This window comes from Tamandua tetradactyla, chromosome 23, assembly GCF_023851605.1.
Source record: "Tamandua tetradactyla isolate mTamTet1 chromosome 23, mTamTet1.pri, whole genome shotgun sequence".
In the NCBI taxonomy this organism is placed as follows: Eukaryota; Metazoa; Chordata; class Mammalia; order Pilosa; family Myrmecophagidae; genus Tamandua; species Tamandua tetradactyla.
In genome coordinates, this window is record NC_135349.1 from 18,869,021 (window position 1) to 18,886,082 (window position 17,062).

General features: G+C 37.4%; 1 protein-coding gene across 1 annotated transcript; it reads left to right on the forward strand.

Moving 5' to 3' along the window:
• Positions 1-502: 502 nt before the first annotated feature.
• Positions 503-2,284, forward strand: LOC143666682 (vomeronasal type-2 receptor 116-like). Its single transcript, XM_077140287.1, has 2 exons — positions 503-558; positions 1,714-2,284. The coding sequence occupies exons 1-2, from the start codon at positions 503-505 to the stop codon at positions 2,282-2,284; spliced, it is 627 nt and encodes a 208-aa protein (XP_076996402.1).
• The last annotated feature ends 14,778 nt before the right edge of the window (positions 2,285-17,062 follow it).

The following is a 17,062-nucleotide window of genomic DNA, read 5'->3' on the forward strand; positions in this document are numbered from 1 at the left end:
GACCCCTCAGATGTAGGGAAGGGCAAAGAAGATGGAAGAGAAACCAAAAGGAAGGAAAATGGATTTCTCACTTTTGGTTTGAAAAGATCATTTAAAATCTATTAATTACAGATAATGGCAGGGTAAGACAGGATTCTGTGATTTAGAGCACATTAGCTGAGGACACAGACCTCATTCATCACCCATCAACATGAGGCAGAATAAAAATACCCCAAAGCAGAAACTTACTCTTGGAGAATCACATTCGTGCCAGGACGGCCATGAAACCACTTCCACTCACTTACAAATGTATAAAGAGGAAAAAACCCACCAATAATGAAGTCTCCATCCCTGTATACACTGGGCTTCATTTTCATAAGGCAGCTGGGATCATCTAAACTGCACCCACAAAGTGGAAACTGCAGTAGTGTGACAATAAAAATCAGAGGGAGCATTGTAGAAGCAGCTCCATAAATATCAAAGTCCTTAGTCCATGATAAAGTGAAAATCAGGCCAGACTAGTATGAAACCAGCTGCTTCAATTCGTGCTACAGAAAAACAAAAACAGGTGACTAACTGGTATGTCCCTCCTTGTTGGGTGAGCACAATAGAATGGTTGCTTGCCCTTCTCTAGAAGTAGAGTAATCCTGAATGCAAAACAAGTGGCTATATATGGATATATATTTATACGGACATGGTACTTAGAAATGCCCTTAAGACCCTTAGAATCATCGTGACTTCTTTTACTCAAACCCTTGTCATTCCCTTAGAGAGAAGGAAGATCTGGGAACCATTTCTTTCCTGGGGCTCAACATCTGAGGTTCTGTGCCCAGGTGACAAGCAAATGGAAAAACATGTTTGGTGATCAATTTCTTCATTCCACTAGGCCCTAAAAAGGAATAATAGAATCTTAGGGACCAACCCTTTTGAGGTAATTATCTTTCCCAACCCATGTCAACTTGCTAGTGTCATGTAGGGACCTAAACTTTGTTGCTACAGAGTAAAATAGTGTCAGATGACAGGGTCAGTGAGTGTCCTGTCCATAAGGAGGATGTACTGAACTCTAGAGCAGTATGCCCTCCAGAGGTCAAGGGGGGCAGGGCTGTCTCAGAACCAGGAATAAATCATACTCTGTGGGAAACACGTAGTCTTTTTTCCATAATACCACCAATCTTGTCTCAGATCTTCATCTGAGCAAGTGACAGTCATGACCAGTTTACCACTCAAGGCCCAGTCTTAGAGTTAAACCACACAGTAATTTTAACATGGATATCTCAGTATACAGGTTTATTAACTATAAGAGGAAATTGGATGAGTGAGAGATTTGTAAGTGAGAAATAATGAGAACTGTAAAGCATATAGAAATATGCAAAAGAAGTTGCTACTAACCCTATGATTGAGATAGAGCACCCAAGAAGGAGCTCCACACCTAGGGCTGAGACCTAGACCTCATTTTAAGATTCACTGCTGTGCTTCACTGAGTGGCGGAGAACTCACTGGGGAGCTGTGCTGGTGGAACTTGCCAGATTTCTGTTCTCTAAGATAATGAGAAATACTCATCATGGAAAGATGTCTCACCAGAAGAAGTCTGCTGCAAAGCCACCAAAGAGACAGTTGGTGAGGGAAGACTCATCGTGTGGGGGCTGCTGACCACCCTGCACTGCAGAATCCATGCACTAGAAAAGCAAGGAGAGCTACAGGAGCCTACCACGTGAGCACACAGGAACCCTGAAGCAAAACTCCTTTGGCTAAAACTTTCACTGTGATTCTGGCCTTCAAGGCTACAACCCCAGGAAGAAGGATGAGGCAATGGTTGGTCTCAGGGACCCCAAACTCTGTCATTCCCACCTGTTCCCTGATCCAGCTGACTCTCTGTGGACTCTGGCTGGGAACTTCTCCCCCCTTCATTGACAGAGACACTCATTCCGAGCATGGCAGCAGCATCATCAAGTGTAATAAGGGCTCCGTCACTGCCTTCTACTGTGTCCTAGGATTTCTGGGTGCCCTGGCCCTGGGGGGCTTCACCTTGGCTTCCCTGGCCAGGAACCTGCCTGATGCCGTCAATGAAGCCAAGCTCCTGACCTTCAGCATGCTGGTGTTCTGTAGCGTCTGGGTCACCTTCCTTCCTGTCTACCACAGCTCCAAAGGGAAGGTCATGGTGGCTGTGGAGGTCTTTTCCATCTTGGCCTCCAGTGCTGGGCTCCTGGGCTGCATCTTTGCTCCCAAGTGCTACATTATACTCCTAAGGCCCAAGAGGAACACCCTGATGGGGACAAAGGATAAAACACATTTTGTGGGGTGCTGAGCAAACTTTTATATCTCTAGAAAATGGAGCTCCAGATCAAAATTAAATTATTCTTTTAATAAGATATGGAGGAATGAGATAAAAATTGATCAAGTTTGACAGTTTTCAACTCCCATGTGTCTCTTCTTCCTCTCTTTCACAGTGTCAGGGTACCACAAGGCACAGACTCCCAGTTTCCAAACTTAGAGTAATGCTTGGAGTAATCTACATAGTTGCCATGTCTTCCTTCAGCATCTTCCTCACCTCCCATTGATGGTGTTCTTCTTATATTTTCACATTTCTCCTTTTACCTCTCTTGAATTAAAGCCTCTCCCAAATATATTTGCCATCTCCTCCATGACTATTTATTAATTTTTCATTTTCTTGCTAATATGAAATGCTCATTATTATATAACCCACATATATATAAGATAATATATATAATTACACATATAATAATATATATAAAATTATATAACTATCTCTCTATATATGAGTTTGATTCTGTATTCATTGATGTATCCTATCTTAATTTATAGTAGGTTTAGACACCTGGTAGCACAAATCTCTCCTTGCTCTTCTTTTCAAATTTGACTTGTGTATTCCTGCACATTTCTGTTCCACTTGAAAATCATCTTGAAAAATGTCATTAAAAATAATGTTGTGATATAGATTTTATACTTGTTCTGAGTTTTAAATACATTTGGGGGATAATGGTATATCTCGCTATATAAACATGGTGCATAGTAGCTGCATCAGCCACCTTTCACTAAGTGATGCTGCAATAAAGTTGCAATCTCGGTATCTCAGGGACTTACTCTGAAGAAGGTTTATTTCTTGCTCATTTTACAAGACCATCAATGAGGTTCCCACTCCAGCACTCAGCCCCTCTCTTATAATTGCTGATGTTGTCACAGAGGTAGAGGAAAAATGACAGAGCCACACCATAGCTTCAAACCTTCTGCTTGAGGGAGGATATATCGCCTGAGCTACCATTTCATTGGCTAATGCAAGTCACGTGGCCAAGCTTAATTTCACTTCCGTGGGAAATGTTAAAGTATCCCACACTGTGTAAATAACACATAGTATCAATTGTACAATCTACTCCTGTATATCCTCTTGGTCACAAATTTTGCTTGCATCCTTTCTGCACACACCCACTTCCAAAGGGAAAGAAGCAGAAAGAGGCTTTTCTGTGTGGAGAGTTTATTGTTTTAAATACAGAAAAGTGCACACAGTCTAAGAATTCAGCTCAATAAGGTTTCAGGGAATAAACATATTCATAGGATCACCACTCCATTCAAGAGAAAGAACATTCCAGCACCCAGAAGCCTCCCTTGTGTTCCTTCAGTCATTCTCCACCTCATAGCAAATCACTCTTCTGTGTTCATTCATTAGAAATCAGTGTTGCCTGATTTTCAACTTCATGTAAATGGTACTCTTACCATATGGCCTATCTTTTGCCCAACATGGTGTTAGTAAGAACCATTCATTTGTTTCCTAGAGCAGGAGTTTGTTATTTCATATTGTTTGAATAATATCCTATTGTATGAATTTATTCATCCATTCTATTGCTTTTAGAAATCCAGGTTGTTTTCAGTTTTTACTATTACAAATACTCTTCCTTTGAGTGTTCTTGTATGATGTTGCAAATATTCTCTGGTGAGCATATTTTTTTTGCTTCTTTGTGTTTTTAAATATACTTTTATTGATAAAATGTAACAACATACAAACATGAACATTCTTAACATATGAACATTCCATTCTTCATATATAATCAATGACTCACAGTATCATCTCATAGTTGTATATTCATCACCATGATCATTTCTTAGAACATTTGCATCACTCCAGAAAGAGAAAAAGAGAAAAGAAAAAACTCATACATACCATACTCCTTACCCCTCCCTCTCATTGACTGCTAGTGTTTCCATCTACCCAATATATTTTTTAAGGATTTTTTTTTCTTTTGCCTGGGCAGGCACCAGGAATCAAACCCAGGTCTCTGGCATGGCAGGCGAGAATTCTGCCACTGAGCCACCTCACACTGCCCTACCCAATATATTTTAACCTTTGCTCCCCCTATTTTTTTTCTATACCCCTTACCACTACCTTTCATTTTTCACTAGCATTTCAATCTATTCAATTTATTTTAACATTTTTTGGTGAGCATATTCTTAAGAGTTGAATTGCTGGGTCATAGGCTAATTGTATGTTCCATTTTGGAGATTTTCCCAGCATTCCAAATTGATCATGTCAATTTACACTCCATCAGCAGTATATGTGAGATCTGGTATTTCACCAGCGTGTAAAATCTTAGTGTGAGAACTTAAACAAATAAATAAATAATGAAATAAAAGAGAGTAGATTAACAATTTACCTTGTAGAGAAAACTAAATTCCAGTTTGGTATGCATACACAGTTTTACAAAAAAGTTTTTTTTAATATTATAAACAGACTTATTAATTTTTTAATCTAACCATACAATTTCTTTACTTAAGAAAACAAACAATACACTTAGAACCACCAAAAATGGATAGCTTTGTTAACTTAACCATTGACATACTTAAATAAAGTATTCAAATAGTTATTGTAAAACCTGTATTTGCACAGTTGGTTTCATAAACCAATTTAAAATTAAGGCAACAAGGAAAACATCTACAAATTCAGACAGCAAAATTCTTAAACTCTAAATATTAGGCACTAACCTAAATACCATTTGATCAGCTGTCAAAACTGAATGTTCTCAAAATATCAAGTAGAAAGTTACAACTATCTACCTTGCTATAGTAATGATGTATGTTACTAAACATTTTCCTGATTTCAGAAAACATAGAAAATATTTTTACAATTAACATATGAACATCTTAACCATGTAAAATGGATACTTAGTTAGCTTATCCACAAGCATATTTAAATAAAATATCTAAATAATCATCATAAATCCTGTTTCTACAATATGTTTCTTAAACCAATTTAAAATTAAAGCAAGGGAGAAAAAAAACTATAGATATAGATATCAGAGTTTCTTAGATTCTAAATATTAAACACTATCTTAAATACCATTTATTAACTATCAAAACTGTGTGTGTTCTCAAAATATCAAGTAGGAAGTTATTACAAATATCAACTTTGCTATAGTAGTGAGCTATGTTACTAAACATTTTCAAATTTTTTATTTCAGGAATTTATTTTATCTAATATTACTATAGCTGCGTATAGTTGTTTTTTTTTAACCTTTTTTGTTATAAAATTTAAATATAAAATATAACACATACATACAAATAAAAGAAAGAAAAAAGCAATACTTTTCAAAGCACACTTCAACAAGCAGCTACAGAACAGGTCCCAGAGTTTGTCATGGGCTACTGTGACAAACTTCTAGCTGCTTCCAAACACAGGAGGCATTACAAGAGTCATAATAATGGAATCATACAGTATCTGTCTTTTTGTGTCTGACTTATTTCACTTGGCATTATGTCCTCAAGTTTCTTCCACGTTGTCATATGTTTGGGGATATTATTTTGTCTAAATGCTGCATAATATTCCACTCACATCAGGGTGCAAATGTCTGTTCATTTCACTGCCCTCAACTTTTCTGGGGATATACCAAATATTGGTATTGCTAGGTCATAGGGCAACTCAATATTTAGTGTTCTGAGGAATCACCAAGCTGACTTCCACAGTGGCTGTATCATTATACACTCCCACCAGCAGTGAAAAAGTGTTCCAATTTCTCCACATCCTCACCAACATTTTTAGTTTCCTATTTATTTAATAGCAGCCATTCTTATAGGTGTTAAGTGGTATCTCATTGTTGTCTTAATTTCCATTCCTCTTATAGTCAATGTAGATGAGCAGGTCTTTGTGTGCTTTTCAGCCATCTGTATTTGCTCTTTAGAAAAGCATCTATTCATTTCCTCTGGCCATTTTGTAATTTTTTGTTGTTGTTGAGCTGTATAATTTCTTTATGTACACAGGTTATCAAACCTTTATCTGACATGCAGTTTACTGATATTCTCTCCCATTGAGTTGGCTACCTCATTGTCTTTTTAACAAAGTCCTCTGAGGTACAGAAGCTCTTGATCTTAAGGAGTTCCTATTTGTCTATTTTTTTTCTTTCACAGCTTGTGTTTTAGGTGTAAAGTTTAAGAAGCTACCTCCTATGAATAGATCTTGAAGATGTTTCCCTGCATTTTCTTCCAGAATTTTTATGGTACTGGCTCTAACATTTAGGTATTTAATCCATTTTGAATTAATTTTTGTATAGGGTATATGGTAGGGGTCCTCTTTCATTCTTTTGACTATTGAAATCGAGTTCTCCCATGTCTATTTATTGAAACACTATTCTGTCCTACTTCAGTGGATTTGGGGGCCTTATGGAAGATCAAGTGTCCATAAATTTGCTGGTCAATCACTGCACTCTCAATTCTATGCCACTGGTCAGTCCGTTTATCTTTGTGCCAGCACCATGATTTTTTTTTTTTTTTTACATGGGCAAGCACTGGGAATCGAACCTGGGTCCTCTGGCATCGCAGGCAAGCATTCCTGCCTGCTGAACCACCGTGGCCAACCCAGCACCATGATATTTTGACCTCTGTTTATGGTAAGCTTTAAAGTCAGGAAGCGATAGTCCTCCCCATTTGCTTTTTATTTTTAGGATACCTTTAGCTATTTCATGTGTTTTCCCCTTCCATATAAATTTGATAACCAGCTTTTCTAAGTATTGAAAGTAAGTTGTTGGGATTTTCACCGATATTGCATTTAATATGTAGATCACTTTGGACAGAATTGACATCTTGATGATATCCAACTTTCCTATCCATGAGCATAGAAAGTCTTTCCATTTATTTTGGTCATTTAAAATTTTCTTTTGGCTTTTATTTTTTTTGTAATTTTCTGTTTATAAGTCCTTGCCATTCCTGGTTAGGCTTATTCTTAGATACCTGATTCTTCTGATCAGTATTTTGAATGGAATTTTTTCCTTAGTTGCCACCTCAGATAGGTCATTGCTTGTGTATAGAAACATTACTGACTTTTGTACATTAATGTTGTATCCTGTCACTTTGCTGAATTTGGTTTTTAGCTCAAGTAGTTTTGCTGTAGATTTCTCAGAGTTTTCTAAGTATAAGATCATGTCATCTGCAAATAATGAAAGTTTTACTTCTTCCTTCTCTATTTAGGATGTGTTATATTTCTTTCTCCTATCTAATCACTCCAGCTAGTACTTCTAATACAATGTTCAGTTATAGTGGTGATAATGTCTTGTCTCATTCCCAATCTTAAGGAGAATGCTTCCAATTTCTCACCATGAAGTATGGTGCTGGCCATGAGTTTTTCATATATGCCCTTTGTATATCGAGGAAGTTACCTTTGATTCCTAACTTTTGAAGTGTTTTTATCAGGAAAGTATGCTGGATTTTGTCAAATGCTTTTTCAGCATCAATCAATATGATCGCGAGATTTTTCCCTTTGGATTTGTTAATGTGCTGTATTACATTGATTGATTTTCTTATGTTGAACTACCCTTGCATTCCTGGTATGAAATCCACTGGTCATGATGTATAATTCTGTTACTGTGGCATTGGATTCGATATGTTAGTATTTTGTTAAGAATTTTCACATCTATGTGCATTAGAGAGATTGGTCTGTAGTTTTCTCGTATCATCTTTATCCAACTTTGGTATTAGAGTGATGTTAGCTTCATAAAATGAGTTAGGTAGTGTTCCTTTTTCCTTAAAGTTTTGGAAGAGTTTGAGCAGGATTGACATTAGTTCTTTTTGAAATGTTTGATACAGTTCTCTTGTGAAGCGATCTGGTCCTGGCCTTTATTTGTGGGAAGATTTTTTGATGACTGATTGGATCTCTTTACTTGTAATTGGTTTGTTGAGATCTATTTGTTCTCAAGTCAGTACAGGTAATTTGTGTGTTTCTAAGAATTTTTCCATTTCATCTAAATTGTCTAGTTTGTTGGCATACAGTTGTTCATACTATTCTCATATGGATTTTTAAATTTCTTTATGATCTGTAGTAATGACACCCCCTCATTTCTGATTTTGTTTATTTGTGTCTGTCTCTTTTTCTCTTCATTAGTCTAGTTAGGGACAATCAATTTTATTGATTTTCTCAAAGAACCTACATTTCGTTTTGTTGATTCTTTCTGTTGTTTTATTGTCTCCAGTTTGTTTATTTCTGATTTAATCTTTATTATTTCTCTTCTTTTATTTACTTTAGTGTTAATTTGCTGTTATTTCTTGAATTTCTCCAGGTAAGCAGTTAAATCCTCAAGTTTTTCTCATTCTTGTTTTTAATATAGGTATTTAGGACAATAAATTTCTCTCTCAGCACTTCCTTTGCAGATCCCATAAGTTTTGTTTTGCTGTATTCTCATTATCATTAGTCTCAAGATAATTACCAATTTCTCTAGCAGTTTCTTACCTGACTCACTGATTATTTAAGAGTATGTTGTTTAATCTCCATATATTTGTGAAAGCCCTGGTTCTTTGGTGATTTTTTTTTCTAATTTTTTTTTTTACACGGGCGGGCAAGAACTCTGCCTGTTGAGCCACTGTGGCCCGCTCTCTTTGGTGATTATTAATTTCCAACTTTATTCCATTGTGACCAGAGAAAGTTCTTTGGATAATTTCAATCTTATTAATTTTATACAGACTCAGTTTGTGTCCCAGTATATGACATGTCTTGGAGAATGTTCCATATGTGCTAAAGAAGAATGCATACCTTGGTGTTTTGGGGTGTGTGCCTGTTTGAAAGGACTTATGTACCCTAGAAAAGCCATGTTTTAATCCTAATTCCATTTTGCAAGGGCAGCCATTTCTCCTAATCCCTATTCAGTAGTATAGATTGGAATCTTGATTGGGTTATCTCCACAGAAATGTGATTCAATCAAGTATGGGTATTGAGCTTGGTTAGATGGAAACATGTCTCCACCCATTCTGTGTGGGACTTGATTAGTTTACTGGAATCCTAGAAAAGAGAATGGAGATTCTGAGGGAGCAGAGCATGATGACAGAATGATGAGAGGCCCACAGAGTCTGCCAGCCAGTGACCTTTGAAAACGAAGAAGGAGAAGACCCCCAGGAAGCTTGATGTAGCAAGTGGCCTGGAGAAGAAACTAAAAGATGATGCCATGTTCACCTTGTGCCCTTCCAGCTGAGAAAGAAACCCTAAACCTCACTGGCCTTCTTGAACCAAGGTATCTTTTCCTGGATGCCTTAGATTGGACATTTCTACAGACTTGCCTTAATTGGGATATTACCAGGGCCTAAAAATGGTAAACTTACAATTTATTGAATTCCCCCTTTTAAAAGTCATTCCATTTCTGTTATATTGCATTCCAGCAGCTAGCAAACTAGAACAGGATGCAATGATCTATATATGTCTATTAGATCTAATTCATTTATTCCATTGTTTAAATTCTGTATTTCCTTGCTGGCCCTCTATTGTGATTGTTCTATCTATGGTGGAGAGTGGTGTATTGAAGTCTTCCTCTATCACTGTTGATACATCTATGGCTCCTTTCAGTTTTTCCTATATGTGTCTCAAGTACTTTGGAGTTTCTTGATTGGGAGCATACACATTTATGATTGTAATTTCTTCTTGGTGAATTGCCCTTTTTATTAAAATGTAGTGTCTTTCTTCGTCTCCTATGATATCTTTACATTTAAAGTCTATTCTGTCTGATATTAGTGTAGCTACTGTTGCTTTATTTTGGTCACAGCTTGCATTGAAGATCTTTTTCCATCCTTTCACTTTCAACCTAACTATGTCCTTGAGTCTAAGCTGCATCTCTTATAAACAGCATATAGGTGGATTATGTTTTTTGATCCATTCTGCCAGTCTGTATCTTTTAATTGGAGAGTTTAGTCCATTAACATTCAAAGTTATTACTGTAAAAGTAGTTCTTGGCTCTTTTAGTTTTTATTTCTCAGATCTATATATTATTTTCCTTCTCTGTCTTTTTTCCTTAAATTACTGTTACTCATATTCTTCAATTCTCTGCCATTCTCCAGATCTCCCTCTCCTGTCTTTTTATTATACCTTTAATATTTTTCATAAGTCTGCTCTCTTGTTGACTTGTTCTCTCAATCTTTCTGTCTTTGATATTTGAATCTCTCCCTCAATTTTGAAGGATAACTTGGTGGATAAAGAATTCTTGGTTGACAGTCTTTCTTATTCAGGATCTTAAATTTATCATACTGCTGTCTTCTTACTTCTGTGGTGCCTATTGAGTAATCTGAAGTTAGTCTTATGTGTTTCCCCTTGTATGTTGTAGATTGTTTTTCTTGTACTACTTTCAGGACTTTCTGTTTCTCTTCAATACCTGACAGTCTGATTATTATGTGCCTTTGTGTAGGCCTGTTCAGATTTATTTTATTTGGAGTTTGCTGGGCCTCTTTGACTTGCATATTCATGTGCTTTATGAGTTGGAAAGTTTTCCCTGATTACATCTTCAACTAATTTTCTCAACACTTTACTCTTTTCTTCTTGTTCTTCATCACTAATGATTCTTTTATTTGTGTACATCTTGTCCATCATTTCCCTAAGATCCAGTTGCATTTTTCCATCTTTCTTGTTATTTGTTATTTTGTATATTCTAGTTCAATTGTTCTATCTTCTAGCTCACTTATTCTTCCTTCTGTTTCTCCAAATCTGCTATTGTCTCTCTCTCTCTCTCTCTCTCTTTTTTTTGCATGGGCAGGCACCATATATGAGTCCAGTATATTTTTATTTTAGCCTACTGTATCTTTCTTTTTCTGTGAGATCTTCCATTTTTCATACTCTTCAAAATTCTTCTTTACGCTCTTCTAATGTCTTTCTGGTATCCCTTATTTCTTTATAAATATCCTTGAGTAGTTGTTCCATATTCTGTATCCCCTCTGGAATTTTGATTTGTCATTTGACTGGGCCATTTTTGCTTGGATTTTCTTGTGCTTTGTGATTTTTCTGTTGTGTCCAGGGCATTTGATTATCTTGATATGGTTATTTTGCAAGTTGGTTTACTTCAGTCTTCTAAAGTTTTGCATTTTCTTGTTTTTTTTTTTTCTTTTTTTTTGGTTGAATGTTTCCTTTTGTGCTTGGTTTGTTGATTATTCTCCTCCAAATCAAGGTCTGGATCTCATGTAAGAGATACAGTTCAACTTAAGGGTCTATTAGAAGCTAGGCTGGGGTGCACGGGTACTCCAGTGCAGAATGGCTGCCCGCCACGTGGGAGACCCAGACATGACTCCCAGCTCATGCACACACACACACAAAGAACAAAAAGGAAAAGAAGAAAAAAGAGATAATAATAAAATTAAATAATATTATGATATAAATATGAAACAGGAAAGTAAGAACAGCAACAATATATGCCTCAACAGTAGTAGGCCCCACAGTCAAAGGAGATACCCCAGTATATACTGGGAATGAAGTCAGACTGCTGCCCACCAAAGGGAGAGAAAATTTAAGAGATCATCATCATCATCATCATAATCATCATCATCATAATAACAACAACAATAAATGAAGTGGAATTATAAAAATATATGAAATTAAAAATAGAAAATAAGGAATAAAATGATAAAATATTAAATATCTATAAAAACAAAAATAATGAAAAGAACAATTACTTTACTAATAAAAATGCATAGAAAGAACATATTTTAAAGGGAAAAAGAAAAAATATTAGGAAAAATGTAAAATAAAAAGTAAAACTAAAGACCTAGGCAGAGTCAGCCTGCCTGCACTTACTCCTTCTCTCCAGCAGGTGGCAACTACGAGGCTTCTTCTCCTCAGATTCCCAACTCCCCCATCTGGTACTGCCGAAGAACTGCACTTACTCTATCTTGCCAGGAGGTGGTGCGCCTGAGTCTCCTCCCTCAGCCCTATCCTTTCTCGCTGAAGCGATTCAAGTTTCACATACTCAGCAGGGGGCTTCTCTCAGAAGGGCTGCCTGTTGGCTGGTCTCTGTCTGGTGGACTGGGGGGCCCACCAGCACCTGTAGTATCAGCTGGTTTACAGGGATGGCAGTTCTGCCAGCCACTGCACCTTTGGTGACAGGTGCTCATTCCCCCTGCCCTGAGGTCCTGCCCTGCAGTGGATGATTGGCCTGCCTCAGTTCTCCCTGCAGGGGCTGTCCATTACAACCACGTGGGGAGGTTTCCCCAGCCAGCAGCTGGGACAGGCTGGAGCTGAGGATGGTCGGCTTCTTCTTATCGCACCTCCCCTGTGCACGGCAGCCCACCCTAGTGGGGATCTCGGTCACCTGACCCACTGGCTCTCCCTGTCCTGATCCCCTGCCCTCTTGTTCTCCCCCTCACTGCCTAAAGACCCTCCTTGTTTACTCATACCCCAGGACTGCAGTCTGAGTCATTTTCTCCCCAACCCCTATATCGTTTCACCCAAGCAGGGGTGAACTCACTCCACTCTGCTCTGCCGTCTTCCTGTAAATCCCAAGTTTATAAAATTTTGATTAGCAACTTCTGGTAGTTAGCAGTGATTAAAAATTTACATTCTTAAACTCTCCACAGCTTTCCATATCCATTTAGGGTTCGTAGTCAGTAATGACTATAACAAATAATGTTGACTTTCATATTCAGAATATGGCTCAATGGATAATCATCTGTCTAGTGTGCTCTTTGGTCTTAGCATTGTACTGGGGTGAAACACTTCTGTCCCAGTTCACCAGTGAAGGGCAGGCTAACCAAAGGGCTGAATTTGGAGATTAGAGAGCAAATGGATAAGGCAGCCAGACTAGAAGGCAGGAGTGACTCCAGGTATGATATTCTGGCTATGTTCAAAATTAAACCTAGTTTTGGTCTTGGACCAGCTCTTTCATTGTGCCTTAAACACTGGTCCTTCATCCAGGGAAGAAATCAGGGCAAATTAAAACAGTATTCTATTCATCTCCTATGTTCCCATCAAGTTCTTTGAGATTTTCCCACAACTGAGCTCAAATGTCTAATGCTTTAAGTATTCTAGTCTATTATTTCAGCTTAAGGTTGTATCACCCTTCCTGAAGGAAACTTTTCATCATCTTAGAGCATGACACAAGTTCTTTCTACAGTTCTGGAATGGGAATTGACCACTGGGTCAGCTCTGCATCTACAAGTATCCACACCTGATTACTATTCTGCTGCCAGAGAGAGGGCCAGTGCTATGGATCCTGGATCTATGAAAAGAAGAAAAGTCAGAGATAGAAGGAAGGGCATGGTAAGTAAGTGTGAACGAGGGTGGGGGGTGTAGTATAATGAAAAACTTGGCTGGACTTTGTCTCCAGTTCCTGGGAGGTAACCTCTAAATCTTTGGCAATTCCCATGAAAGGTGCATCTTTAGTTAATCATGGTGGGCCCTTGAGATGACCCTTCTGGGGAGGAGGAGGGCTGCAGGCTGAGTTAAACTTTATGGGCTCTGATTACATCAGTCATGCCTACAAAATGAAACCTTGTATAACATTGAAACACTTGAAACTGGGGTGAGCTTCCAGGATTGATAAGATACATTGCTGTTCCAAGAGGATGAGGTGTTCTTACTCCATGTGGAGAGGACATGGAAGCTTCCATTTGAGACCCTCCTGTATCTTGCCATCTGAAGGTCTTCTGGGTTTTTCTTAATTGTATCCTATAACTACATAAAGTGAGAATTGATGGCATAGTGCTTTCAGTGAATTTTAAGTCATTTTGAGCTATTAAACCTGAGTGGTTGGTGGGAACATATGAACCTACAGGCTCTTATTCAGAAGTGCAGGTAACCTTGAGGACACCCAAACTAGTGGGTAGTGTCTCGTAAGGACAGTCCCAAGGTGGTTTTCCCTTAACTGGTGGAGTCTGACATCACAGTCATGAGTATCAGAATTAAATTGAATGGAGTTACTACAGTATTTGCAGAGCAAGAAGCTGTTGGAAGGTGGCAATTGAAGTTATTGCAACTTTTTATAAGGGGTCATAGTAATCAATGGGCTTTCTAATTAGGAGATGGGTGCTGCCTTTGAAGAGCTGAGGAATAATGAGGCCATCAGGCCAATTCTTGTGTACCTGTATCTTCGCCATTACCCACCCCCTCACCCACCTTCTCTCAGGACCTCTATGTTTTATTGACTCCTTCTTAATGTTGCTGGATTCAGGTCTCTAGGTTCTTGGCCATTCTGCAAGAAAGAATTCAAGGCCATCACACAGAGTAAGCAGGCATAAAATTTATTAAGTATGCATGCAGAGAAGACCATTTGAGCACCTGTCAAAGAAATTTGAGGGGTGAGAGGCCCGGCAATGTGGGGTAATGTGCTTTTCTAAGTTTGTGTTCCTTTTGTAATTTTTATTAACTATTTTACTACCTTCCTCTTTTCTTTCTTTTGTGGGTACTTGATTGTAGATAACTCACTCAGGTGGGTTGGTGCCCCTGGGTGCTGTTTATTGCTGTTTATTGTTTTTCTCAGAGATATCCTTGTCCTTGTAGCCTGGGACTGACCACTTATTGGAATTTGCCCTTTGCTTATCAGTCAACCACTGCCCTAATTCTTTCCTTGCTTTAGTTTCTCCCTCAGAGATTTCTAGTTTTATTAATCTAAAAGAAATTTGGGTCAGTGGTCCATTTTTTATAGCTGCTTCAAGCTATCAGTGGGTCACAGGTCCTACTTCTGGGAGTGTAGGTGTCTCTGGCCATGCTATAGAGTGGCTGTTGAGTGTGGGGAGCAGAAGCATAGCCTCGAGGCAAGGAGAAGTTTGAAGGGAAAGGTTTCTAATGTGGAAGAAACAAACTGGTGAGAAATTGCACAAGTCTGAACAGAAGGAGGAGCAAGATGGAGCTCAAGGGATTTAGAATTTTTAGGAATACTTTTGGCTGGGGCTTGGCATACTCTGATAGTTTGCAGTACCTGGCTCAAATTTGTACAAGAATAACTTTTAGAATGACTTGTCAACTCTGAAATTTCTTAGCCATTGAGGTTTCATTTTCCTTTTTTGTTAACTAATTTTATAATGTAAAGGCCAGGCTCATCCTTTGGTAGTCATTGCTATGGAGATTTACACCCCTGGAAGTCATGTCTCAAGTAGGAGGAAAGGGAGTAAGCTTATTTATAAAGTTTGGTGTGTATAGAGAGTCTGCTTTTGAGTAACAAAAGAGATTTTCTGGGGGATGACTCTTAGGCATTAATTAAAAGTAAGCTTAAGTTTGACATTATAGAGATAAGTTTTGTAAGTCAAGCATCAAGATTGAGGTCTTGGCTTATTAAATTCAGAGTCTCATTGTTTATGAAAATAGCAATAATTCCTCAGGTGGAGAAATTTAATAGTTCTATGTTTGTCTCTAGCCTTGTAAGGAACTTTAAAAATATTATCATTTCCTGATTAAGATTTTATTCTTTTTTTTCTAGGTTCCCTGTCAAAGAATGCTAAGTCAGGTTGTTTAAGTAAACTTCTGCCAGTTTGAATATGTGGTGGTCTCCAGAAAAGCCATGTCCTTTAACCCTTATTCAATATTTCTGGGTGGGAGCATTTTGATTGTTTCCATGGAGCTGTGACTCACCCAACTGGGTGGTAACTTTTGAATAAATGATTTCCATAGAGGTGTGTCTCCACTCATCGAAGGTGGAGTTGCTTACTGGAATCCTTTAAAAGAGAAAATATTTTGGAAAGAGTCCCTTTTAGTAGAGTCATGAGAAAGCCAGCATACACTGCCATGTTTTCCATGTGCCCTTCCAGCTGAGAGAGAAACAAGAAACTTCATCGGCCTTCTTGAACCAAAGTATCTCTTTCTGAATGCCTTTAAATTGGACATTTCTATAGACTTGTTTTATTTGGGACATTTTCTCAGCCTTAAAATTGTAAACTAGCAACTTATTAAATTTCTCTTTTTAAAAGCCATTTTGTTTCTCATATATTGCATTCCAGCAGCTAGCAAACTAGAATAAAACTGTTACAGAAAATTTAAATTTTGGAAGCTTAAGAGCAAACTAGTATAACTGACAAGTAAATTTTGTTGTTTTTATGATCTGTAATTTTTTCTAAGGATAACTAAAACCATGGCTAACAACATTTAACATCATACAGATCAGTATCAGGATATAAAATGGACAGTGAAAACATTATCAGGTTTTTAGGAACTTTATACAATCTTTAATTATATGTGTAATATTTCACTTATTTAAATTTAGCTTAACAGAATGATAAAAAGACTCTTCTAATTATTATAAGACCTCTTAAACACTTTCTACATAGTATTTTTAGAACCTCACTTTTACAAGGTGAAAGAAATTTTTTTGTAACAGTTTTCCTGTAAGAGTGAGAAGAATTGTCTTTTGAAAGAAAGGATGAGGTCAACATAAACATCAACAATGATATCATTCTGATATGATATAAAATCTTGTCTTGCAGACAGACTACTTAGATGGCTAGGAAAAATGTTTTATAACCTTTCATTAGAAGCAGACTAACAATTTACATTTTTTTAAAAGACAGAAAACATGTTTATTTAGGTCTTGTCCAGCCATTTTATTTTAGGACAAAACCATACTCCCTTGCACAAGCTTTTGAAATTTCTCATTACAAGAAACACAATTCACTTTTACTAACTTTCTGTAACTTTCTATATTCATCTAGGGCTAGTAGTCAACAATGACAATAAACAACACTCACTTTATTAAACACTCCACTATGTTTTATATTCATTCAGGATTCATAGTCAGCAATGCCAAGAAATAAAGTTCACTTTCATCCTAAGACTAGTTAGTTCATAAAATTAACATATTGCCTGACTGTACACTGAAGCAGCTGGACATTAGTAATGTCTGCTGATAAGGCATTCTTA

Excerpts from the sequence above, each read along its gene's own strand:
- LOC143666682 (XM_077140287.1), top strand. The coding sequence starts at position 503 with ATGAAACCAGCTGCTTCAATTCGTGCTACAGAAAAACAAAAACAGGTG. Across the intron at positions 559-1,713 it reads CAAAAACAGGTGACTAACTG|CAAAACTCCTTTGGCTAAAA; the intron begins GTATGTCCCTCC and ends GGAACCCTGAAG.